This window comes from Eubalaena glacialis, chromosome 19 (assembly GCF_028564815.1).
Source record: "Eubalaena glacialis isolate mEubGla1 chromosome 19, mEubGla1.1.hap2.+ XY, whole genome shotgun sequence".
Lineage (NCBI taxonomy): Eukaryota > Metazoa > Chordata > Mammalia > Artiodactyla > Balaenidae > Eubalaena > Eubalaena glacialis.
Window position 1 is genome coordinate 9,833,944 of NC_083734.1, and position 23,988 is coordinate 9,857,931.

Below are 23,988 nucleotides of genomic sequence, written 5' to 3' on the forward strand. Positions count from 1 at the left end.
GTCTGTGTGTAGCTGGGTTCCTGGGACAGGAATTGCACACCTCATCCCTAGAGGAATAGGTTTCTCTGAGGTCGGGAGCACTCTCAACCCTCCTTCCACAACCTGGACGTCCAGGACTGCCAAAGGTTCCCTCAGGTTCGGGGTGGGGATGGGGGACAGGCTGAGCTTCGGATCCACAGGCCCCAGGATGGGCCCCTCCATCTTCCCTCCCACGCAGCTGCTCCAGAATTGTGGCGGGAGGGGGTGTCATCCTGCTCCGGAAGGCCCATTGTTTCTCTCTCCGGCCTGGCAACACCGAGTTCCTCTAAGCTGGGGTCAGAGAACAGGCTCAGGTCCCCAAGGGGAGCAGGGCAGGCTACAGAGGCTGGGCTCCCTCCACTCTATGATGAGGAGGTGACAGGGACAGAGCTCTGGGGTCTGGCCAGGAAGAACGGCCTAATGCGATAAGGGAAGGAAGGCCTCCTTCCCAGGAGGCTGAAGGATGCTCCGGTCTGCGCAGTAGAGCCACGCCCCACCCCCCCACCCGCATGTTGTTTCCTGCTCCTAGGCACGTTGCAGGAGTGATTGATAGTATTTGTGCCGCCCTTCTGTTCACAGGATCCCAGGATCGCGTTCGGTTCATTAATTCTTTATTGATGTGTGATGACTCCTTCCCCTCCAACCTCACCCACCCCACCCCACCCCACCCCACAGCCCGTAAATACTAGGAGCAGCACCGGAAAAGGAGGGCACCAGCGCACCACCGAGGTTCAGTTGTCCTATTCACAGGGGGGTGGGGGATGCAGGGTCCAGCCCAGATGTTCAGGATTCAGACATGGGTAGAGAGGGGAAAGTGGGTTTTCCGGGGTCTGGCGAATTTTCACCAGAATTGGGTCCACAGATGCTGCCGTTCTGTTCCTCAAGAGGATGCTGGGACCCGGCTTAGGCAGGATAGGGGACAGGGTAGGTCGGGAGAGCCCCGGGCTTCAAGTCCTTGGGCCAACCGGGAGAGAGGGCACTCCTCGGGGTTGTTCTTGACTCGAGGGTCCTCAGACCCAGACCTTTCCTGATGTTGGAACGGCCTGGGGCCCTGGCGAGGACCGGGTTTGCCGCGGCTGCGGGGTGCGCCGGCGCCGATAGAGGGCTCGGCTGTAAGGCACGAGGCAATCGGCCAGGCGGAGGCGCAGGCAGAGGCGGCGGTAGCTGGCCAGGGCAAGCACGAGCAGCGGCACGAGGAGCAGGAATCCGGTGACCAGCAAGGCTGTGAAGCCCGGGTCCCGCAGGTGCGCGGTGCAAGGGGGTGCCTGGGAGCGCAAGAACTGTGGGAGGAGAAGAGGCATGAGGCCCAAGCCAAACAGCCCCGGGAGAGGTTGTGGCCCACAGACCCCACCGCCACCGTCACCAGACACCCACACGCCCACCGCGGGACGCACGCTCACCTGGGAGTGGCAGAGGAAGCCAAAGCCTAGCATGGTGACAGCGGGCAGCAGGATGGTCCCCAGCACCAGCGCCAGCAGGAGAAGATTGAAGGCAGCCACCAGCAGATTCTGGGCGGTGACCAGCACAGCGCAGGCCCAGCAATCCAGGGGGTCCCGGGGCTCTGGGCCGCCGCCGGGAACCGGTCGCTGCGCCCCGGGGACATCCGCCATGGCCCGCCTGGCTCCCTCCCGCCTGGGCCACGGCCCTTATAGCCCTCTTTCCTGCCCCTCCCCCCGGCCCAGCCTCTCCCCCCCCCCCCCCCCCGCCTTATCCTGGAATGCGGCTCCAGGATTAGGCACCCCCCATAACGAGGAGCGACCGAGCTCTGGACATTCCACAGGCGCCTCCGGGGAGGGGCTCCCCTCCCCATCAATCACGGTCTCGCCGCCCTCTTCCCAGTGTTCTCCCTGCTACCACCAGCACTTATCGAAAAGACATTTTTTTTTCTGATTTTATTTTTAATATTAATATTCTCACACAAAAATCACCAAAAATAAGGGTAGGGTTGGGAAGACCCCTCTGCCCCTGGGGCAGAAAGACAGTGCAGTGCGAGGGGGCAGGACTGTAAACCCCCCACCCCTCCGCAGCCCCAGCGTGGAGGAGAAAAAAAAACAAACAACAAAACGAAAATAAAGCCCCAGAGAAACTCATCCCGGGGTGTCCCTGCCCCAGTGAGGCCCTGGCCCTGGGCTGTTTCACGCTTAAAAAGAAAAGGGGGGTGGGTTGTAAGGGGAAGGTCCGTGTTTTTAAAATTGGCCGGGGCTGGGAAGGACGGGGCTCCTTTTCCTCATAGTTCTTTCTTTAAAACTTTAAAAATTTATTTTATTTATTTATTTATTATTATTATTATTTTTTTACAAAATACCATTTCAGTTCCCACTTCTTCCCCTACAGTACAGGAGTCGCTCACCCTCAGGCGGGGTTGGGGTCGGGTCGGGTCGGGAGTGGGGGACTGGTCCGAGAAAGTGCAGGACGTAGGGGAGGGGAGCGGGTTTGAGCACCATGAGAACCCGGCTGGAGCCGCGGGCGGGCGGGCGGGCGGACGGGCGGAGACGGACGGGCCGGGCCCGGACACACACTGGGGCGCAGGGAGAGCCCGGCGGCGGGCGGTCCCTGGAGGGGCGGGCGGGATGGCTTGGGGGTGCGGGAGGTCGGGTTTTCCCAAAAATGAATAAATAGAGGTGAGTGGGACTGTTATAAATTAAAAAACAAAAAACAAAAACAAACAAAAAAACCAGAAAATACAAATCATAACCAAGTGAATAAACAAGAGACATGTACAGGGGTCACAGCTAGCACTGGAAGTAAAAAAGGAGGTTCTGGGGGAGGGGTAAAGCCCATACAAAGAATCTCATTAAAAACCTCGGCTGCCGTAACGTCTATGTACATACACGAGCCGCGTGCATCTGCGCCGGGCGGGCGGCTGGCAGGCGTGAGGGAACCCGTATGTGACCCCCGCCGCCGCCGGAGCCTGGTCCTTGTGTCTGTTGCTAGAAAGGCCAAAGTCGGTGAGGGGAGGCGCTGGTGGGCGAGGGACTACCAGCCCCCTCCCCCGTCTCCCATTTTTTTTCCTTTTTTCCTCATATTTGTTTTTTAAAAAATTCTTTTTCTTAATAAATTAGGTGAGGGGAGCTGCCAATGGGTGGAAGGGCTGGGCCCGACCCCCTTCCCGGCCAGAGGCGGGACCTAGGTCCAGCCCAGGCGTGTGCTGGTGGCCCCGCGGCGCCCTGCGGGCGGGCAGGCGGGCGGGGCGTCCGGCCTCATCGCGACGTGCTGGCCGGGGCCTGCGGGAGAGAGCGGGCGGGGCTCAGGATGCGCGGTCGCCCACCCCCGGCCCGCCCCGGCGCCACCCCCGGGTCCCCGCCCCGCCGGGCCCTCACCAGCGTGAAGGCGTCGTAGGCCTGCGCCAGCTCCTCGGTGCGGTACTGCTCCAGCACCACCACGCCCTGCAGGCCTGCGCTGCGGCGCCGCGCACAGGCCTCGCAGTGCACCAGGTACGTGTTGCGGCTGCCGTTCTCACTCGTCACGAACAGGATGTTGAACACCTCCACCTGCGGCGGGGAGGAGGCGGCGGTCAAGGGGCGGGAGGGGGGAGAGAGGGGAGGAGGGGGGAGAGAGGGGAGGAGGGGGGAGAGAGGGGGGCCGGAGGCGAGCGCCTCCCTCCGAGGAAGCGCGAGAGGGAGAGAGGGCGCACTCACGTCGCACTCGTTGCAGTAGTAGGCGGGCTCGTCCTTGACCCGGCCCTGGTAGGCGATTTTCTTCCCGGCCCGCACCAGGCTCTCCCGCTGCACCTGGCAGTGCTTCATGGACTGCAAGAGGCAGAACCTGCGGGCGGGGCGGGGCGAGGTGGTGAGGAGGGGCGGGGCCTCCCCGCTTCGGGCAAGGGTCACAGCCCCCGACACATCCCCGTCACAGTGGAGGTTTCATGTGGTTTTTGTCTACTTGGACCACTGGAAAACAAAGCTCCTCAGGGCAGGGGGCCTTGTCAGCCGCCCAGCACAGCAGCCCTGCAGGGCACGCGGTAAAAGGTGGAGAGGTGGGGGAGGAGGGGTTGGAACCAGGAAGAACAAGGCGGGCCAGGTCAGATGGAGATGGGCTCCTTCCCAAACAGGGCCCTCCCTCACTTGATCATCTTGAACAAGTCGGGGTCGCTGATTTTGACCGTGCGAGCCACGTTCCAGGACACGTGAATCATGGGCACGATGGATTTGACGTTCTTCACCTCGTTCCACTCGTATCGTTCCAGGGCCAGCTGGTACTGATAGGCTGCGGGCCAGAAAGGGTCATGACAGGATTCCCCAACAGCCCGAGACACTTGGGCCCCCGCCCCTTCCCTCACAGCTGGCCTGGCGCCCTCCAAACCCGCCCCCCCGACGGGGCTCACTCCCCAGCCCCTCACCGCTGAGTGGCTCACCCCACCACCTGGCCCCGCCCCCTCACCGGTGAGGGGCCCCACGTTCCAGGCGATGTTGTTGCACCAGCCGGTGGCCTGCACCCAGTGCACGGTCCCCGCATTAATCCACACAAGGTCTCCGGGGCGCTGCACGAAGCGGTACACAGGGATGTTGGAAGCATAGAGGTCATCCAGGATTGGCCACCAGGAACCCGTCAGGTAGTCCACGCCATGCCTGGAGAGTAGCCACAAGGTCAGATGGAAATCTGGGAATCCAGGGACGGGGCGTGGGGGGTCTATCTACCCGAGGAGGTGGGCGGAGGGCGGCGCGCACCGGTCGCAGAAAGCGCTGATGGTCTCCCAGTAATGCTCGTGCACCGCGAACCACTCGCAGTCTCCTGGGCCAATGTTGATGTTGACCGAGCAGAAGTTGTTGTTCTCTTGATGGCCTGCAGGGGGCAACAGAGAACTGCACAGTTGGTCGGAGCCGGGCCTGCGCTGCGCGACAAGCCCGCCCTTGGGCGCTCATTGGCTGACGGAGGAGCGCTGGCGGCAGCCCCGCCCCCCGCGCTCCTCGCACGCACCCCGCAGCCCCGCACTCCGCAGCCCCGTGAAGAGCGCACCTGGCGTTCGGCTGCCTGGGACCTTCATGTACAGCTGCACTGTGTTCATGCCCAGGATGGTGTGGCCCACGTGGCTCAGCATGTTGCCCGTGGAGGTTACCCGCATGAAGGCGGGCAGCTTCAGCAGCTCTTGCAGCTGGGGCTTCCACCTGCCGTGGCGGAGGGGGGGGGGGGGCAACAGAAGTGAGCAGCTACCCCGACTCTGCTGACCCATCAGCACTCCCGCCCCAGCTTGCTGGCCTCAGCCCCACTGACCGCTTGGCATCGGACAGGTCGATGTTGGTGCCAAACTTGATGATGTGATGGTTCTTCGGATCCGGTGCGCTGCTGCGGGGGCAAAGAGCACAGGTTGGTGGGGAAGCACAGGGAAAGGAAGGAGTCATGAAGGGCAGAGGCAAAGCGTCCCTACCTAGGAGGGGTTCCCGTGGTGCTGTCCGGCTCCTCGGACTCCTCATCCTCGCTCTCCTTCTCCTCCTGCTTGGTCACAGGGGTAGGCAGGCCTGGGTCAGCGGCCTTCCAGGAACCCTCCCACCGCAGCCAGGGCTCCAAGTCCCCTGATTCCGCACCCCCTGCCTCTGCCCGTGCGCGCCTCTCACCTGCAGGGACTCTTGGAAGGATGAGGCCTGGTACTGCGCGTACTTGGCAATGGTGGTGTGGGAACGGGAGCTCTCGCAGGGCCAGATCTGTCGCGTGCCTGTCAGGTCCCAGTTCTCATCTGAGGGCTGCTGCACCTGGGTGCGCACCTCCACCGTGTGCTCACCACTTGCCTCCACCAGCGTCTTGGTGGAGAAGAGGCCCAAGTCTGCAAGGGAGGGCCGAGCAGAGTGTTGGGGCAGGGGCAGAGGGTGGGGAGCGAGGCCCCAACTCACCCTCTCCCTTCTTGCTCCCCAAGACTCTGACGCAGTGGACACAGGCTTCTCAGAGCTCAGCCCAGGAAGAACAGGCAAGAACCCCAGCCCCTCATGAAGCTGGGAGGGTTGGCCCTCCCAGGGCCTGGCCTTTACCTGGATTACAACCAACCCCCTTTCTCCCACTGCTGCTCTGAGTCCCAGCCCCTCCCCCAGAGTCCTCAGGTGTCCATGAGGCCACATGTGCAAAGCACCTGGCACACAGTAGGTGCTCAATGAATAACAGTTTAAGTTATCATTGGATCCAATGAAAGATTTCATCAAGTAAAAGCCTAGACCGTGCTTCAGTAACATTGGAGGAAAGGGAGGATATGTGGGTAAGAGAAGGCTACAAGTACAGAGGAAACAAGATTAATTTTTATAACTCAGTATGGTTTCCTTTTACTTTGGAAGGTGTTTGAAATTGTGCACAATAAAAGGTTGAAAAAGAGAAAGCCCCAAACCATGAGTCTCCTTGGATTTTACACAACCTGTATTCTTTTCATCCTTAATCACCAAGAAAACCAGAAGTGACTCTAACCAGATCCCGAGATACATCCCCTTCCCACCTGCCTACTGCTGGGGACAGACAGATGGGGGAGGAAAGCCTGAGGTCAGCTGACCCATCACTCAGAGCACTCTTCAAATATGGCTTACACGTGACTGAGGAGAGCTCACTACAGCTGTGGCCCTGGGTCTTCCAGAGCGGGGGCTCTCCGAGGGCCCCAAAGCTCCAGGTCCTCGCAGCCCTCCCCACGCCTTTCCGCCTCCACACTCACTGAGCCGCAGGGAGCCTGCCAGGCCCCGGATCACGGTGATGGGATTTCGAGGGTCTGTACAGAACTGCAGCAGCACCGGCGAGAAGGCATCCCGTTTACTCTCCAGCTGCGGGACAACCAGGAGACAGGGCTGAGGTCAGAGCCCCGTCCCAGGCTCAGGGCCCCCCAACAGTCCCAACACTGTCCTAGAACCCTCAGGCAGGGGCGGTTCTGAGCACGCAGGGCACTCGTACATAGATGCTGGGTGTGGGCGGGTTCAGTTTTTCCCGGGGCAGCTTCTCCTCCGAGTTGATCTTCGGTTTCACAGACTGGGCAGGGGAAAGGTAGGACTCTCGAAACTTCCCTTTCACCTTGGCATTCCTGTAGAAGGACAGTGAGATGAGAACAGGAATATCAGAGTGCCGTGGGAAGGGAGCTTCCCGCCGGGCCAGGCCAGCAGCCTCAGCGGCGACAGCCCTCAACTCACTTGCTGGCCCGCACGACGTCGGCAGCACAGTGGCTGATGGTGAGGTCTGCCATCCGCAGCCTCCGCTCTTCCACCTCCGAGGCGATGAAGGTTTCCTTGTCACCACTTTCTACTTTGATGAGCCGGATCTTCAGCTCCTTGGGGGGCCCTTCACTAAGTGAGCGCAGCTTCAGCATGTCAGCCCGGCTGACACCCGGTGGCCCCGGAGCTTCCTCCCGAGCCTTCTTCCCAGGGACAGGGGCTGCCGGGGGTGTGGGCTGGACAGAGGGTGCAGGAGCTGGCGGAGGGCCCGGAGCTACGGGCGGCTTGGCCTTGGAGGCCCCGCCCAGATCCGGCCGGGCCTTCTCACGACCCTGGATCTCCTCGCTCTGCAGGTCCAGGTTCCCCAGCACTCGGCGGCTCTTTTCTTTGGGGGCCTTGGCCTTGGCCTTGGCCCTGCCCTCCCGGGGCCGCCGACCCACACTGTCCTTACAGGCCCGCCTGTGCCGCCGGTGCTCCTTCTGCCGCCGCTTGCTGCTCCCTGGTCGTGCTGCGGCCGCCACCCCACCGCTCTCCTCCTTGGCCGGAGCTGGGGGCTGCAGTCGCTCAGTCCCGCTGTCCGCTGGATCTGCCGTGTCCACTGGGTCGGCCGGGTCTGCGGTGCTCCGGCCCACCCGCTCCACAAGGGTCTCACAGGCCCGACTTATCTCTTCTAGCACCTCAGACTCAGAGCGAGCAGGGGGCAGCGGCAGGGGGGGGGGGCGGGGGGGTGGGGGTCATGGGGCCCGGGGCTGGCTCTTCGCCCGCCCTGCGCTCCCGGGCCCAGGGCCCGCCTGAGGTAGAGAACTGAGATGACGAGGAAGCGGAGGGCTGCGGGGAGCCCTGGGCGCTCGGGGCCGTGGAGGTGGGCGGTGGGGCGGTAGCACCTGAAGAGGAACCGGGGGAATACTGAGTGGTGGGCAAGGGCCCAGGCCGGGTGGGAACAGCTGCTCCAGTCCCCCGGTAACAGTACTTTTGTCCTTCCAGCACGGAGGCCAAGGACTTGAGCAGGTTGGCCGGGCTGGCTGGTGGGGCTCGCGCAGTTGGCGGCGGCTGTGGCTGGGGTGGTGGCGGGAACTTGGCTAGAGGCGGCGGTGGTGGCAGGGCTGGCGGTGGCTTCTTCTCCTCTTCCTGGGTGGCCGGGGTGGTGGCGGCGGCAGCGGTGGCAGCAGTGGTGGCGGGGGCTGTGTCAGTTGGGAATGGAGGCTGCAGAGATGTAAAGGGCTCCTTCAGAGGAGGCGGGGGGGCCACGCCTGCCTCGTGTTGTTGCTGCTCCTCCTCCTTGCGAATGGATTCATCCAGCATCTTCATGATGTTGGCCAGCCCATCAGGGAGGATCTTGAATTCAGCTGGCTCCTCAAACTGGTCCTCCAGTGGGGTAGGGGGGAAATCAAAGAGTCGAGGGCCTCGGGCAGGCAGCTCCCCAACCCTGGGCGGTACAGGCTGGGGGGCTTTATTCAGGGGGCCTGGGGATGGCCCCGGCCCCCCCTCGGGGGTCTTTGGGAAGGAGACCCTGGGCCGAGGGCTCTCCGGGCGCCTGAAGCTTCCTGAGGTATTTTGGTGGCAAGAGGAGGGAGGGGCTGGAGGCAGGGCAAGAGTCAGGGGTGCAAGAGGTGGGTCTTGGGGGCTCAGTGTTGGGCTGGGGGGCCGGGGAAGGGGGTCCATACTTCTGGCCAGATAGGAGGGTGTGGGGAAGGACACAGGCCCAGTAGGGCTGCTGCTGTGGCTGCCACTGTTGCTGCTGCTGGTGGTTGGGGGAGCGGGAGGGGTGTGCGAATCCTGAGTGCCCACAGAAAAGCGGGGGGCCGGAGGCCCCAAGAAGCCCTCGCGGTGGGGGAGGGGTGGCGGGGGAGGGCGGGGGCGTCCCTCAGCCCCGAAGAAGAGCTCGTCTAAGATCTCTCCATCCTCACGGGCTGCTCGGCAGGCTGGGCCCTTCAGCCAGGCAGGGGGGGGTGGGGGGCGTAAGAGGCGGGGACAAGGGGGGGGAGGAGGTGAGGAGGGGCCGGGTGGCAGGGACAGGTGGGGAGTGGCAGCGGGAGCCGCCAGGAATGGTTTCCGACTACTGTGTGCCGAGGGCCCAAGGCGGCCTTGGTGAGAGGAGACCTCCAGCGCGGGAGTTTGGTAATGGTCAGCGCCGGGCTGCAAGTGTAGGACGGCGGTGGTCAGAAGGCTGCTCCAGCCACCCCAGACCAGCTCCACTCATCCCCCCCGCCGCTCCACCCGCCACCTGCAGTTGTCACTCACAATGCCTGGGCTCGGCTCCATGCCCCGGAGACCAGGGTTGCTGCTGCTGCTACTGCTGCTGGTGGTGGTGCCGGGGAGGCCGGGGGGCCGGGAAGGGGCGTAAGGCACGCAGGCGGTGGTTGCTGCTGGTGAAACGCTGGAGTCCATCCGCGACCTCTGAACTCTGCTCTCTCTAAGGTCACTTCCGGGGGGACGGGTGGCAGGCGGGCAGCCATGGCTCTCTGCTCCTGGGGGGCGGGGGCCTGGGCCTGGGGGTGCAGCCGGGACCAGCCGGTGGCCAGGGGGGTGCACAGGGTAGGCCGGAGCTGGGTATGGATATGGGTGAGGCAGCGAGTGCCGCTGCTCCTGTGGGCGAGAAATGAGGACACTGCGTGAGGAACGGAGGACACAGGGACTTGGAGGTAAGAGGTGAGGGGGCCACAGAGAGGTGCTCACCTGGCGCTCTGGGGGTGCTGAACCCTTGCGCTCGGGGCCCCACGCATCTCCATGTGGGGTACTCCACAGCCCTGGCTTGGTCAGCTGGAATGGAGGGCTGGTGGCTAGGCCAGGCGGGGGTGGGGCTGGGGGCAATGGTGGTGGAGGCAGCGGCAGCCCTGGGGGAAGGCCAGTCTGGAAGAAAACAGAGTGTGAGAGTCCCACTCCACGCCCCAGCCTGCCCACCCACTGCTGGCCCACCCACATACAATCATACCTGCTCAGAGTTGCAGCCTCTCCTGCGTTTGCCTCCAGGGCTGAGGCCCTCCTCCCCGGAGGGGCCTGAGAGTGCTGCAGGAGGCATAGGCTGCACCACCGGGGGTTCGGCGGCTCGCTTCACCGGGGGACCCCCCCGCTTGGCCCCATAGTTCCGTTTGTGCTGAGGATGGACAGAGGAGAGAGAATGGCACCGGTGCAGACCTGGCCCGGCCCTCCTCCCTAGCCCACCCAGTCCCAGCCTCACCTCAAGGTGCAACAAGTTCCACACTTGCTCCAGGGGAGGCAGGACCTTGGGTCGGTGCTGGCAGGAGCCGGCATGAAAGTTCCAGAGCTGGGCCTGAGGAGGTGGGGAAAGAGTGCAGAGCACAGGGCAGAGGCAGACGTAAGATGAGGACACTAAGTCAGAACGCACAATCCTAGCCCCCTGTGTCCTGCCTCATCCCACCTGCTGTAGTCGGCCGACGCGGGGCCCCAGCTCAGCCAAGCTTCCTCCGTATCGAAGGGCGCTGTGGTAGCAGCGTATAGCCTCCTCACTGTCGTGCTCTGACTCGTACAGCTGCCCAAGCTGCTCCCACAGCCCTGGCTGGGCCGGCTCCCGGAGCAATGCCTGCACACAGCCATGCAGGGATTCCAGCTTCCCATGGAGGGGTCTTGGGGTGGGTGTCCTACAGAGCAGAAGGGGTGGGGAGGTGGCAAGGCTTGGCGAACTCTTTCAAGGCCCCAGCCTTACCTCCCATCCCCAGCACCTTTCAATCCTCACTCACCCTGGAGCATAATACGGTTTGTTGGGGTGGCCAGAGCTACTGCCGTGTGAAGGAGGTAGGGGAGCAGGGAGTGGGGGCTGCCCGATGCTGGCAGAGCACCTGGAGAGAGAAGGGCTCTGTTAATGTACAGCAAGATGGAAGTCTTGTCCCTACGTAGGAAGGAGGGGACTGAGGAAACAAGAGAAAGCAGCTGAGGACTGCACTGAGGCCCACGGGATGGCAGAAATGAGAGTGACACAGAGACTGAGGAGCAGAGATGGGAAGAGGAGTGCCTGGAGGCAGAGAGACAGACCAAGTTCTCACCTGCCTCCAGGCAGCCATGCGCTCCGAGGAGGGGGATGGGGCGGGCAGGAGCTCCAGGCCCCAGCACAGCTCAAGCCCCCAAGGGCAAAGGCTTCCCGTGCAGCGCGGGCCCCTGCAGGGTCCACTGCCCGATGCATCCAGCCTGAGTCAAGGAGAAAAGATTATGATCCTACTGGGGACAAAGACTGAGCTGTCAGGGTACACACAGCCGACCCGGCCCCAGTCTTCCCTTACCAGGTCAGCAGTGGCCCCAGGAGCCCTGGAGATCGGGCACGGCCCCCTGCCCCAGCTCCTTGGGGCGATGGTCCGGCTCCAGCCGCTCTGACAGGAGTGCCCACTGCCCCCAGATGGTCGCCCAGGGCCTTTCACAGCCAATTCTACGGAGAGGAGGGGGAAAGGAGTGAGGTGAGCGGGCCAGCACACAGTCGGGGCCGCAGGCTAGGCTAGGCTGGGCTGGGCTGGCCTGGCTGTGGCGCCCACAGGTCTGTGATCTGCGCAGGGCTGGCTATCCCTGAGGAGCGGCCCACCCGACCTAAGGAGCCGCAGGGGAGTGGGGGGAGCGGGAGGGCCAGTCGGTGCGATGGGGTGGCTGCGCTGCCAGGCTTCCAGCCGGGAGCCCCGCGGGGCCGAGGTGCAGCGCTGCGGCCGCTTACCCGGCCTCCGTGGGAGCTTTCTCTCCCGGCGTCGGCGAGCTCCGGAGACCTGACCAATCACAGGACTTCCTCTCTCCCCAGAAAGCCAATCATCACCCGTGTCTCCGCCTCAGTAACAGCCTGGCCGGGACCAATAGGAGCGAGGTTAGCCGGGCCGCTGCCGGGGGAGGAGGGGCGGCGGAGCCGGTCAGACAGGCTCTGCCCGGGGTGACCCCGACGTGACCCCGCGGCTCCCACCTAGGGTCTCCATCTCCAAGCTGACAGTAGGCCGGTCGAGGCAAGCGGAGCCTGAGACCCGTGCGGGTGAAGGCGGGTCGCACGCTCGGGCCGGCCCGGGGCATGGAGCTACCCGCAAGTCCCACGCGCCCACAGAGCCGCCGGTGGTCCGCGCTAGACCGCCCGAAACGCCCCCTGCCCCGCCGCCTAACACCGACGGACAGCAGACGGATGCACAACGCCGACACAGGCGGCGCTCCCCCTCCTCACTTCACCTCGCCCAGTGCCTGACCTCCCCACCCCCTAGGAACTGTTTAGGGCTGGCCACTCACGGTGACTTCTACGGCACCCAAACCTGCCCGCGCCGCGATCTGAGCGCTCCACCCCCCACGCCTGACCCCCATCCCAAACCATGGCCAAGCCCCCAGCTTCATACCCAGTTCCTTCAGCTCCTCCACTTCCCCTGGCTCTGTAGGTCTTCAATACCAACCGACCCCCAAAACCAAAACCGTCCTCTAATCCCCCAACTTCTGAGAAGTCGCGCACAGCGGTCCCGAGTGGCCCCTCTCGCGTGGCTCCCGTATCCTCTATGCCCTTCCCCGCCGGGGCCACGCGGTTCCCCACGGCCCACGTGGCCCCCGCCCCCCAAGGGAGGGGGGATTTCGGGGGTTGCCCGTGACGTGGCTACTTGCGCAGCGGAAGCGGCGTGTGTAAGAGTACGGGGGGGGGGGGTCCTTCGGGAGGGAGGAAGGAGGAGGGAGGAAGGAGGAGGGCGGAGCCCGCCCGGCGGTGACATCACCCTTGTCCCACTCTCACCGCCCACTCCCTTAAAGAACCCAGAATCCGTTTCACTTCCTCCTTCACCCCCCCACCCCCGACCCCTTCCCGTCGGTGCTGGCTCGACCCACGACGGGAGCAGCGCTCCCCTTCCTAGGCACCTTCCCTTTAGCCCCAGTTCTTCCTTCTCGCCTCTCTGAGCCCAGGATCTCGGTCCCCGCGCCTCCTGCTCGCCTACCCCGCGTCCCCGCAGGTAGGAAGCCGGCTCCGCTCCCGGGATCGGTCCATTGAGAGTCTAGAGTACAAAGAGCTGCGAGAGGCGAGTGTAGAGTACAAAGCGGCGGGGGCGGGGCCAGCGCTCCAGCTGGAGCTAGCGCCGGGCAGGAAGCCGGGGGAGAACGCGCGACGAGGGGCTGGGGGCGGCTGGAAAGTTCGCCTTCGCCGAGAGAAGTCTGAGCTGTGGGGAAATTTCCACCCAGCCCACAAGAGCAGTCGGGTTTCTGGTGAAAACAGTCCTCGATCTACAGGGCAAGGTCGTCTGTTTGCACGCAAGCGCTTGGACCCTACAGTTCCCGGCGTGCCACTCCCCGGCGAGCCCTGGTAGGCGCTTGGGCTCTGCGGACCCTCTCCGCGGTTCACGTGGAGTTTCGGTCAGAACTCTCTCCTCACCATACAGCCTTTATGTCAGTTATCAAGCCCTGGGCCAAGTACAGCGCTTAACTGCGGTCAAGCATAGCCCTGGCCAGCTGCCCCCACCTAAGTCCCGGGACCCATGGACCAGACATGGGAAAACGGGGAACCCGGGGTCCAGACATCAGAGGAACAGATCCCCGATTGGGAAGTGGTGCCGAGGGCGCTGCCAGTTACCAGGAAATGCAGCTTCCCCTTCTGCGATGATGACACTTCCCCTCTACCACTTCCCCTTTCCCACGGGGAACTGACTCAGCTTTCCCTAAAACAGCGAGTCCCGTCCTCCAGCCCCTTTCCACCTCTATCCACAAACCCCTACGCCGGTACTCGGAATACAGCAGCCCTCACTTGAGAACAAAAACTTCCTGTACACTAAACACACACTCACTCTCGCCAACCACCTCGGATCCTTGTCCCCACCAGGGACCCAGGCGCCTGACTTCCCATCCGCCTCCTGTACAAAGCCCTCCCTCGGGGTCTGATTCAGGCTTGGGGTGGGGGAGCGTGAGTCACCCAGAAAACCTTCCCCTATTCCCACTGACTCAGCCCCCGCCTCCCTGAACACACACAGACACACACAGTCAGAGGCAGACACAACTCAGCCCACACACCGCTCCCCACCGGTCCCGCGGAATTTCCCCTCTCGTCTTCCCCCACGACGGCCCCTCCCCGCGCCGGGCAGCCCCGACGCCGCGGTCACACCTGTTCCCCAGGCGCCAGCAGCCGGCTCGCGGTCCACTCTCACCTCCACTCTCGCTTTGGGGCAGGAATAGCCCTCCCCGACTCCCGGCGTCCGTACTAACCCAGGGGAGGGGACAATCACCGGCAGGCACAAAGACTGACACCCAGAGACTCCTCAAAGACAGATGAGAGGTAGACGCACACGGCCAAAGAGGACGGTATACTTCTGGGGCAGGCATTCCAGCCTCTCCAGTCGGACCCACAGTCCTGGGAGTCAGCCGCTCAGAAAGGGTTAATTCTTCTCCTGCCGAGGCCACGCCCTCTCCATCCGGGCACTCCCGGCTAAGCCCAGCTCCGCCCCATCCATCCGGGCTCTGGACTCGGGGACTTTAACCGGCCCCTCCCCCTAGCGCCCCGAGAGGGACCCACTCTATCAAACACACCCACTTAACTCTCTCCGGGCTCCAGGCCGGAGGAGCCCCTCCGCACACCGCTCCCGCCGCGCGGGATGAGGGTCCAGACGTGAGCACGCAGATTCACGTGCCGGGCAAAGACAAGACCCCGCAGTTAGGGTATTACCGAGCAGGGAGTTAGCAGGCACGCGGCACGCGCGAGGAGGTGGGGCCGGCCCGGGAACCCTGCCGCGTCCCGCTCCCTGTCAGGCCCTGTTCTGCCTGGTGGAAGCGAGGGGTTACAGCTCGCTTCTTACCTGGGGGAGGGGGAGGCGTAGGGGAGGGCCGCCGGCTGGGGCTCCGCTCTGACTCAGCCACCCCGGGCAGGCCGCCCGCTCGGGATTCCCTTCCCCAGCCTTCCCCCGCTGCTGGCCCCTCCCCGCCCCCCACCGAGAAGTGACAGTGCCGGCCCTGGCCCGCTATGTGTCACTGCGAGCCTTGTGTCTGCCTCTGACTGGACCGCTGTGTTCACCAGTCTGTCTGATAAGGTCGGCTGTGTGAGTCCCGGTGTCTGTCTCCGTGTGCACCTGCATATCTGCTCATCTTGTCTCCTTCAGTGCCTGTGTCTGACACGTTCCTGTCATTATGCCTGTCTACACGACTCCGAGGGGCTGTCTCTGTCTGTGTGTCTGCCTGGCTCCTGTCTCGGTCTTTTGTCTGGGACTGCCTCTGCATCACTTGCCGTGATCACGTGTGTCTCTCTGCACATGCCCTTCTGTGTTTGCCTTCATGTTCCTGAACAGAGTCAGGGAAACACTGGAGCAGGCTGACCCGGCAGACTCCTCGCCCCACTCCCCTGAATCCTGACGTCTTGCTGGATCAGTGATCCTTCTGTTTGAGTCAAGCATTTGGAGGTCTGGGTGCCTTCATTTAAGTTCTGTCCTATTCCTCAACATCCTCACTTATCCTCACAGCTCCCTGTGGTTCCCATTGTGATGGTAATTGCTAGCATTTAGTGAATACTTATTACATGCCAGGTACTGTGTTAAGCACTTTATATACATTTAAAAAAACTCCTCTCCAGAACCTGATGTAGTACTACCCCATTTTACAGATGAGGAAATTGAGGCTCAGAGAGGTTATATAACTCTGTCAAGGTCAATCCACAAGAGAGAGTAAGAGCTAGGCTTCTTTCCAGAGCCTTATTCTTACCACTCTTCTATAATGCCTCTGTACTATTCTCTGTTGGTTTTATCCTCACAGGACATTTCCTAGGTCAGCCTGCCCCTCAGCTCTACCCCACGGTACCATCCCAAATGTCTCATGTCTTTAGAGAAGGTATAGGTAGGAGGCTGTGCAGCATTTCTCAGAAGCCATTGGTTTCTTGGCCATGAAGCTCATTCAGTTAACACATTGATTCAACGCAATTCCACTGAGGCACCCCAATGTGCAAAACCTTCTCGCCAAATAGAGATACACAGAAGAAAACAGTCCCACTCAAAACTTAGCGAGAAGTGGAGAAGAGCAACACACACTCAGAGAACTTAAGTCTCTGGCTTAGGTACCATCTTTTCTCCTACAGAAGAATGGGGGATGGGATGGAGCAGGGCCTTAGGCAGAGAAGTGGCAGAAGGAGAGAGGGAAGCACAAGAGGAGTAAGATTTAGGATGTATGGGGCAAATGCTGTGGTGCAGTAGGGAGAGAAAGGAACCGAAGGGATCTGGAAGGAAGGGTGGGAATGCCAAGACTGCCATGGCAACGGCAGGTTTTTGTGACAATGGCCTCCAGTATCTCTCCAAATCAGTTCCCAATCACCCTCCATAAGCCAGGCTGTTCAACTATTATAGGGGCAATGCCCTCCTCATTCCAAAAAAAAAAAAATCCCTCCAGGTATCTTATCTCTACTTTCTGGCCTGCAAACCCCAGGTTAATTCAATTCAGTAAGTAACTGAGTTGTAGCACTTGGGGGGAGGGGGAAGGGGGGGTGATTTTTTGGTGGTAGTTGAGAGGCTGGTGAAGTACAGGGATGAACCATTCATAGGCAACAGAGGGGAGCTCCATAAATGAGGAAGACTGAACCACTCAATCACCTCATGGTGGGGGGAATGCTCAGAGTTGGACTGGACCATTCTGAGGAGTGGGCATGATCTAGATCATATCAATCCTTCTTGCATATGGTGCAGAGCTGGACTGTTGCGGGGAGGCGCTGCATTGCTCAGGGGCAGAACTTACCAGATGAGAGTTTGGTGTGCCCTGTCTCATTGGAACCAGTGCCCCAGCAGTAGGGTGCAGCAGACCACAGTGGGTGGGGTGGGTGGTACTACGGGGCTGGCATGGTGCCTGGGGGAACCTAAAAGAAAAAAGCCAGTTAGAGGTGGGATCTCCCAAGCTGGAGAATTTTCCTATGCCCCCTGTCCCCTTATTGAGGAGAAACCTGGCTCTGGTGGTCAGATGGGATGAGAGAATCTGTTTCCATGGCAACCAGAAAAAGCCAACCCAAGAGTGGTCCTCCAGCTTTCCCCTTTAGGAAGCAGCCTGGACCAGGGAGTGAGGGGAGCATGCTACAGCATCTGTGTTAAGTCCACAGTGGACACCCAACCCATGATCCCTCTTCTGACCGGACCCTCCTGCTGAGAGTCCTTGGCCCCAGAGTAGCCCTAACTGCCTCTGACATCTGCACCCAGGTCAGCTTCAGTCCTGGCCTCAGGCTCACAGAAACTCTTCCTTCAGTTCTGCCTCCTCCCTAACCTTATCAAGACACCAGACAACCCCACCTTCTGGACTCTGCCCCTTCTCCTTCCCCCAGGCTGGTGCAGGCAGGTCTTGGTGAGCAGCACAGGTGGCCAGACTAGATGAACAGGCCCAGCAGGGAGGAGCCTTCCTCCTCAGCAAGGACTGTGACTCTGGGCCTGGGTCTGGAAGTGGCCTCTGCTGCAAGCCTCCCTTCCATCTACCCATCAAGGCCATATCCTGTTTCCCCATCACCTCCTTCCTCTATGTGGCCCAATTAGGTGATAGAGGCCCACTCCCTCCCCTCCTAACTTTCAGAGACAAGAAGTTACGTGTCTAGGTCCAGGGCCAAGAATCTGGTGTCCATCCAGGGGTCAGACCTAAGTCTGCCTCACCTCAAACTCACTCCTCAGGGACCTATGTTTTCTGCCCTCTTAGCCATAGTTCTCTGCCCTTAAGCACCCAGACACTTGGGCTCCCAGTCTAGCCTCTCCATTCCCTGTCCTTCCACCCCCATCCTTCCCCCTGCCCCAGAGGCTCAGGCCTCCAGCCCCCAGCATCCATGATGCAATGTGCTGCAAGCTGCCTCAGCTGCTGATGACACTGCCCCCAGGGGAGGTGCTATTTCTGACCCATGCAAGGCCCCTCACCTGGCCAGGGTAGTGGTCAGCTGCAGGCTAGGGAGGCCAGGCAGGCAAGGTCCTTCTGCTGGAGAAGGGAGCTTGAGGCTGGAACCCTCCAGGACAGGGACACTCAGAATGTGAGACCAGAGAGTGAGTGAGTAAGAGAGAGAGAGAAAGAGAGAGAGAGAGAGAGAAAGAGAGAGAGAGAGTGAGTGTGTGTGTGTGTGTGTGTGTGTTAGTCTGTAGCATTTGTAATTGTGGTTGTGTTGGGGAAGAAGGGGATGCTGGGGAGGGGCCTTAGGACAGACCAAGAGGAGGAGTGAGGGTCAGCCAAGGGGGTCAGCGGGGTGTGTATGGGGTGTCTGGACACCAGAGTGGGGGAGGGGCCAACAGCCATTTAAAGGGCCAGCCCCAGAGCTTTAATCCCTCACCAGCCCTGGCCCCAAGCCGGAGGCTGTAATTCATCTGTCCAACAGCTGGGGTGGGTGTGTGTGGTGGGGGGGGCATGTGGACGGGAAGGGGGAGCTGGGGGAGGGGCTGGGGCTTTCTTGTGCACAGAGCCAAACAACAAAAGGGGAAGCTGAAGGGCCAGCTCCAGTGTGCCCAGGACAGGCTGCTGACCTGCAGACCTGCCGGTGGCCCCCACCTGATGGCCGACAGACTCCGTAGTTTAGACTCAAGGATTCTTGGCCAAGGAGTCCATGAACCCAAAGGTGGGGCCCTGGAGAAGGCCCAGGTTGAGTGCCCCCCAGGCAAGCTGTCACCCCTCCGTGCAGGTCCCATCCGCAGCACTGTCCCAGACCTGGCAGGCCCCGAAACAGATTCAGCCTCAAATGCCCTGTTCGCCAGCCAAGCCTCCCCAGACAAGGCCTGCCGGCTCCCCCCTCCCGCTGGCGCAGGGTGGCAGCGGCCACACCGAGGCTGTCCCTTTAAATCATTACCACCCCTGATTGTGTGGACGAACAGAGGGCCCTGCCCCCCAGGCAGAGGCTTGCCACCTCCCCCCCACGAGTCCCCAGAAATGTGAGGGCCATTTAAAGGGACAACAGAGAGGCAGTCGGGTCTCTAACCGTCCCCGCCCCCACCCCAAACACACTCACAGACCCTTTCGCCCGCGACACATAGCCCCTTGCCCCTCCAGAGGGCCCCCCAAATTCCGGTTCTCTCCCCACCCCTAGAGACTGCTAGAAGGAGAAAGGGGCCAGAGTTGGGGGGCGGGGAACTGGGGAAATGAGAAAAGGACAGGGACTCCCTCCTTCCTCAGAGCCCCAGGGGACAGGTCGGAAGGAAAGCAAAGCCTGGAGAAGCAGCGAGACAGAGCCCCGAAAGGTGCCGCGGGCAGACCTGGGGCGCACAAGCTGTCGGTCGAGGGGAAGGGAGTTGGGCTGCACGAGACAGCGGCGCGGCCAGCGGGCGACTAGCCCAAGTGGGGAGATGGAACAAGGAGGGCGGGGGGCAAAGAGGCAAGGCCGGGGGAAACGGGTAGACGGAACCGGGGAAAGGGGTCATCTGGGAGGGTGTGGAGGAAAACCCGAGAGGGGAGGGCGAGCCAGGCCGGGGTTACCTGCTGGGTGTCTGTCCCCCGGCGGTGCCCCCGGAGTCCGGGTAGGGAGGGGGGGGAGCAGCGGGGGGGGGGGAGTGGGGGCTGGGGGGGCGGGGGAGACGGTCCCTCCTCTGCCTCCTGGGCCTGCCCCGGCGCTTGCAGCCTCTGCCTCCCTCCCTCCTCCTCCCCGTCCCTGAGTCCCGGAGTCAAACAAAGAACTGTAGCAGGCTCTCCCCAACCCCCTCCCTCCCTCCCTCCTCCTCCTCCTCCTCCTCCTCCTCCTCCTCCTCCTCCTCCTCCTCCTCCACCTCCTCCTCCCCTCCCTCCCTCCCCACCAGCAGGCTCCCTCCTCCTCCCTTCCGGTCTCTTCCTTTAACTACCCGCCCCCCCCAGCCCCCAGCACTAGTCTCTCTACCCACCCACCCGAACCTTTTACACACCCCTCAGCCAGCCCTGTCCCCGCAAAGGAAACTGTGGAGTCCCTCTGTAAAACTGAAAGGCTCCAAAGAGCATGGGAGGGGACTGGGGTCTTGCTCAAAAATCAAGAACCACAATACAATTATTTTATTTTCACAGCCAGAGGAATAGTCTTAGCTGTTTCTTCTGCAAGAAGGGGGAAAAAATAATCGCAAAGAAAGCAATACAAATCTGACTAAAGCCCTCATCAAATAAAGTGCACTATGCAGTGGAAGCTAATCCCCAGCCCCCCCACCCCACCCCCCGACCTACCAAATTAGCACAAACTCTCCACTCCTCCCTGGAGAACTCCTAAGGTCTTGGCCAGTTTGAAGCAGGCCTACCAACCATAATAATAAAAATAATAACAGCATTTAACAATAATAAGCATTTCATAACAAGGGTTCATTCAGTGTTCATTCTGTGCCAGGCACTGTGCTAAGTGCTTTGCATAAATTATCTCATTTTTTTCCCTATCAACTGCCTAGAAGGTAGGTATTAATATTTCAATTTTCCAGATTAAGAATATGAGGCACGGGGAGGTTGTGACCTTTCCAAGTCTCTACAGCCACTAAGTGGCAGTGCTGGGAATGGAATCCAGGTCTGATCTGACAGCCCAAGCCCTAAGGTACATAAAAAGAGAAACCAATTTTTTCCAATACCATAACCAACCCCAGGACTTAATAGAGAAGGGCAGCCATAGCTATCAATTGAATCCCCTTCCTTCAAGAGACAGAGATCCACCCACCTACACAGAATAAAGGCCCTGACTTTTCAATCTAACACAGTTTCTTGACCCTTTTCCTCACTGTTGGGGCTGGGGGTGGGGTGCCATTGATTAAGGTCAGGGCTGAGCTGGTATCCAGCAGTATACCACACAGCTCTTCTCCTGGGAGGTAGCTATCCGTCAACCACTCCCACTTCAACTCAATACGGGGGCGGGGGCGGGGGCAATGAGACACTTGGCAATGCAGCAGGTGGGAAAGTAAAAAGACTGCTGGGAGATTCTTTCCAGGAGGGACGGGGGGCTTGCAGGAAAAGCTCTTCCGTGCCAGTCTAGGGAAAAGTGACCCAGGCTTCGCTTCGCCCAGCAAAGGGGCAAAGTCCACCACACCACACCCGTGCCCCTCCCCCTCACAAGACTCCAGGCCAGGGTTTCCCACCTGCAGGACGCTAAGGCCAAGGGAAGGGAGAGGGAAAAAAGATGGCACGGGGTTGCAACTGGACTCGGGGCGGGGGGTGTGGTGGGGGGAGGGGGCCGGAATGGAAAGGGCACGTGCACTGGTGACATCATCCCAGGCCACCTTTAACACAGACCTTTGACCCCGAGGGGCGGAGAGGAGCCTCAGGCTAAGCTTCCTGGGAAATAGCCTTAGGAATTCTGGGAACCCAAAAAGGAGAGGAAGGAAGGAACCCAGGCGTGCCGCCCTTATCTTCTGCCCCCAACGCGGCTCCAATCCCATGAACTCGGGCCTCTCGGCTCCTCCTCTCCGCCTCCAGCCCTGACCTCCCAACCCACATTTCTGACGGAGTCCCGACACGCCTCTCAGAGATACTGTGCCTTCTCTCTCCTGGGCGAGATCTCGGGTGGGGGGCGGGAGGTGGGGGGCGGGGGCACCAGGTCCCGCGGGGCTCCGTCTCCCATCAGCGGGATCCCCCGTGCCCCAGCCGGCCGCCAGCCGGAATCTGTCTGGGTCCCAACTCTCCTGCCCCTCCCCGCGCTGTTCCAGGGCGGAGTCTGTGGAGTTGAAATCAGGACACAGCAAGAGGAAGAGTTATATAACTGGGAGAAGCCGAGAAGGACGAGTGAAGACCGGGAGAGGCAGCCCGAAAGGAGCCGAGGGAGGTGCAAAGAGCATCAGGGCGAGGGGGGGAAGAAACGTTAGGGATGAGAAAGATTTTGGTGCACATCAAAGGGGAGGAATTCACGCGAAGACGGGTTGTGATGGTCCGGGAAGAGTCACCTGGCCCGTCCGGGGCTTCCCCGCAACGCCCTCCCCAGCCACCAACAGCAGCTGAGCCCGAGCGAGTGAAGCCTCGGGAAGGGGTGCTGATACCCGTTCCGTTCGTCTTGGAGAGGCAACCTTAGCCAGAGCCCGGGAAGGCAGCGGCGGAGCATATGGGGCCGGAAACCACAGCTCCGCCCAGCCCACCTGGGAGAGTGGGGCGCCAGCTGGGGGTTGGTGGGGAACAGGTAGCTGGCTCCTCGCACGCCAGGCTGGGCAGTAACGGCTTGAGACCCAGAGAAAGGCTAGCGGACCCAGACGTCTGGGTCCCCCCGTGGCTGAGGAGTGAGTACAGCCCAGTACTAGTTTGCGAACAGTCTCTAGATGGGGGTAACTGGGGGAAGCGGCGAGCGCTGACTCGCCGCGCAGGCGCGGGGTGGGGGGTGGTTACTCGGGCTCGTGCGGCGCGGGGAGGAGGAGTGGGCGCGAGCGTGTGGGAGTGCACGTGCGGGTCCCGGGCAGCTACCCCCTCCCAGCCTCCACCTCTTCCCCTCCCCTTTCCCTCTTCCTGTCGCTCTACGATGCCTACCCCACATTGGCTGCCAAGGCCCTGATGTCAGAGGCAGCCGCTGGAGCGGATTGGGCGGACGCGAGAGTTAGGGAATCCGGCTCCTGAGTCTAGCTCTCCAGTTACTCTGGCAACAGGGCAAGCAACCCCCGGGAGGGAAGGGGAGCTGAGCTCAGCGCCGCGCCTGGGTCCCGCCTCCCTCCGGACCAACGCCGAGTCCGTTTCTGTGGCAGCGCAGCTCGCTCGCTGCTCCCCTGCTTCCTCCTAGGGATCTCCCTGTCTCGAGAACCAGGCGACCTGCCCTCGACCTTCGCCACAGTCTCCCAGCCCCCCACTCTGCCAACTCCCATCCTAAATCAGCCACAAGCCGCGGCAGACAGGAAGCGAATCTGCGTTGCTTAGCAACCTGCCCGCGTGCCCCCTCCCCACTATTTACCCCAGCTCCGGGAGGCGGAGTCCCTACCCCCTCCCCCGCCCATGCCCTTTGCCCTCCCGACCACAATTTCCTGTGAGGGGGACCGAGATGACAGGAAGTCAAACAAGCACCTCAGCCCACCTTTCCCTCTGGCCGGGGCGGGGGGCTTCGGCTGCTTTCACGGCCACATCCCCCACCCCAGGCCCCTGAGTCGCGCTGTGCGTCTCGCTCTCGCCATCTCGCGGCTACGTCGCGAAGGTTCAGCGGAGAAGGGCCCGAGAAGGGCGAGAAGCTAGGAACGGGAGGTGTCAGAGTGGGGGCAGGACCGGGGATGAGGAGACTATCGGGGTGAGGCCGAGTGCAGGGAGGTGACGTGCGGTGGACGGGATGGGGGCGAAGGCTGCCGCTGGGAAGCTGTCGGGGCTCCCAGTGTGAGGGTCAGAGCTGAGGCTACATACCTCACCCGTGGGAAGAACCAGAGGGAGACTTGGCGCGGCCCGGGACCTGAGATACATCCCTGACTACACCCGCCCTCAAGAGGCCATCGCACTGACCTAACTGCAAACCCTGATCTTTGGTCCTGCCCTTCAGTTAGGGACCGCCGCGCCCCGCCCCCGCCCTAGGGTCGGGAAGGGGAATCCCAGCCCAAGAGGAACAGGGAGTCAGTCCTTTCAGGCCCCTGTCGACATCCGGAACCCAGGACATCTGCCGCCCAGCTCTTCCCTCACCCCCGCCCTGCTCTTTTCTAGGGGACCCAGATGTCCTACGCCCAGTCTTCTTCCCAGTGCCTTCCTTTCCAGAGACCCGAACGTCCATCCCCAGCTCTACCCTTCTTGCGACTCAGGAGTCCCGCCCCACTGCGCGGAGATGGTTTCCCTTTCCAGACGCCTTCGCGGCTCCCCGTTACCTGGTTCTGGGGTGTCCCAGGTGTTCAGGTTCCCCAAGGTCACCCAGGGGGTCGAGCGGCCCCCCCCTCTCCCAGGCCGGGGCTGGGGGGGCCGCTCCGCCCCGTGGCGCAGTTGGATTTTCCAACACAAACACCGCCCCCCTACCCCCCGCGCCCCAGCCCCGCCCCCTTCTCATGGTCCCGCCCCTCCCCGCGCCTAAGTCCCTCTCTCAGGCTCCGCCCCGCTTTCTGCCGGTCCCGCTCGCCTCAGCACAGGTGCCGAA

General features: G+C 61.8%; 2 protein-coding genes across 2 annotated transcripts; both read right to left on the minus strand.

Moving 5' to 3' along the window:
- Nucleotides 1-685: 685 nt before the first annotated feature.
- Nucleotides 686-1,667, minus strand: TMEM88 (transmembrane protein 88). Its single transcript, XM_061176699.1, has 2 exons — nucleotides 1,419-1,667; nucleotides 686-1,298 (listed from the first exon to the last, which is right to left on the minus strand). The coding sequence occupies exons 1-2, from the start codon at nucleotides 1,626-1,628 to the stop codon at nucleotides 1,029-1,031; spliced, it is 480 nt and encodes a 159-aa protein (XP_061032682.1). The 5' UTR covers nucleotides 1,629-1,667; the 3' UTR covers nucleotides 686-1,028.
- A 215-nt stretch (nucleotides 1,668-1,882) lies between these two features.
- On the minus strand, nucleotides 1,883-23,859 carry KDM6B (lysine demethylase 6B). The gene is given in 25 exon segments (XM_061176698.1): nucleotides 1,883-3,242; nucleotides 3,339-3,509; nucleotides 3,657-3,783; nucleotides 4,083-4,224; nucleotides 4,399-4,586; nucleotides 4,686-4,800; nucleotides 4,975-5,123; nucleotides 5,230-5,301; nucleotides 5,384-5,448; nucleotides 5,571-5,776; nucleotides 6,641-6,746; nucleotides 6,874-7,000; nucleotides 7,107-7,846; nucleotides 7,848-9,263; nucleotides 9,369-9,713; nucleotides 9,804-9,977; nucleotides 10,060-10,221; nucleotides 10,306-10,398; nucleotides 10,507-10,726; nucleotides 10,826-10,924; nucleotides 11,129-11,270; nucleotides 11,363-11,505; nucleotides 11,782-11,901; nucleotides 16,770-16,887; nucleotides 23,726-23,859. Coding segments are annotated over 21 exon segments (4,878 nt in total). The 5' UTR covers nucleotides 11,266-11,270; nucleotides 11,363-11,505; nucleotides 11,782-11,901; nucleotides 16,770-16,887; nucleotides 23,726-23,859; the 3' UTR covers nucleotides 1,883-3,218.
- Between the last annotated feature and the right edge of the window lie 129 nt (nucleotides 23,860-23,988).

Bases quoted from the DNA above. Each gene is read 5' to 3' on its own strand.
- TMEM88 (XM_061176699.1), bottom strand. From the start codon at position 1,628: ATGGCGGATGTCCCCGGGGCGCAGCGACCGGTTCCCGGCGGCGGCCCA. The intron at 1,299-1,418 runs GTGAGCGTGCGT...CTCCTCCCACAG, and splicing joins GCTTCCTCTGCCACTCCCAG to TTCTTGCGCTCCCAGGCACC.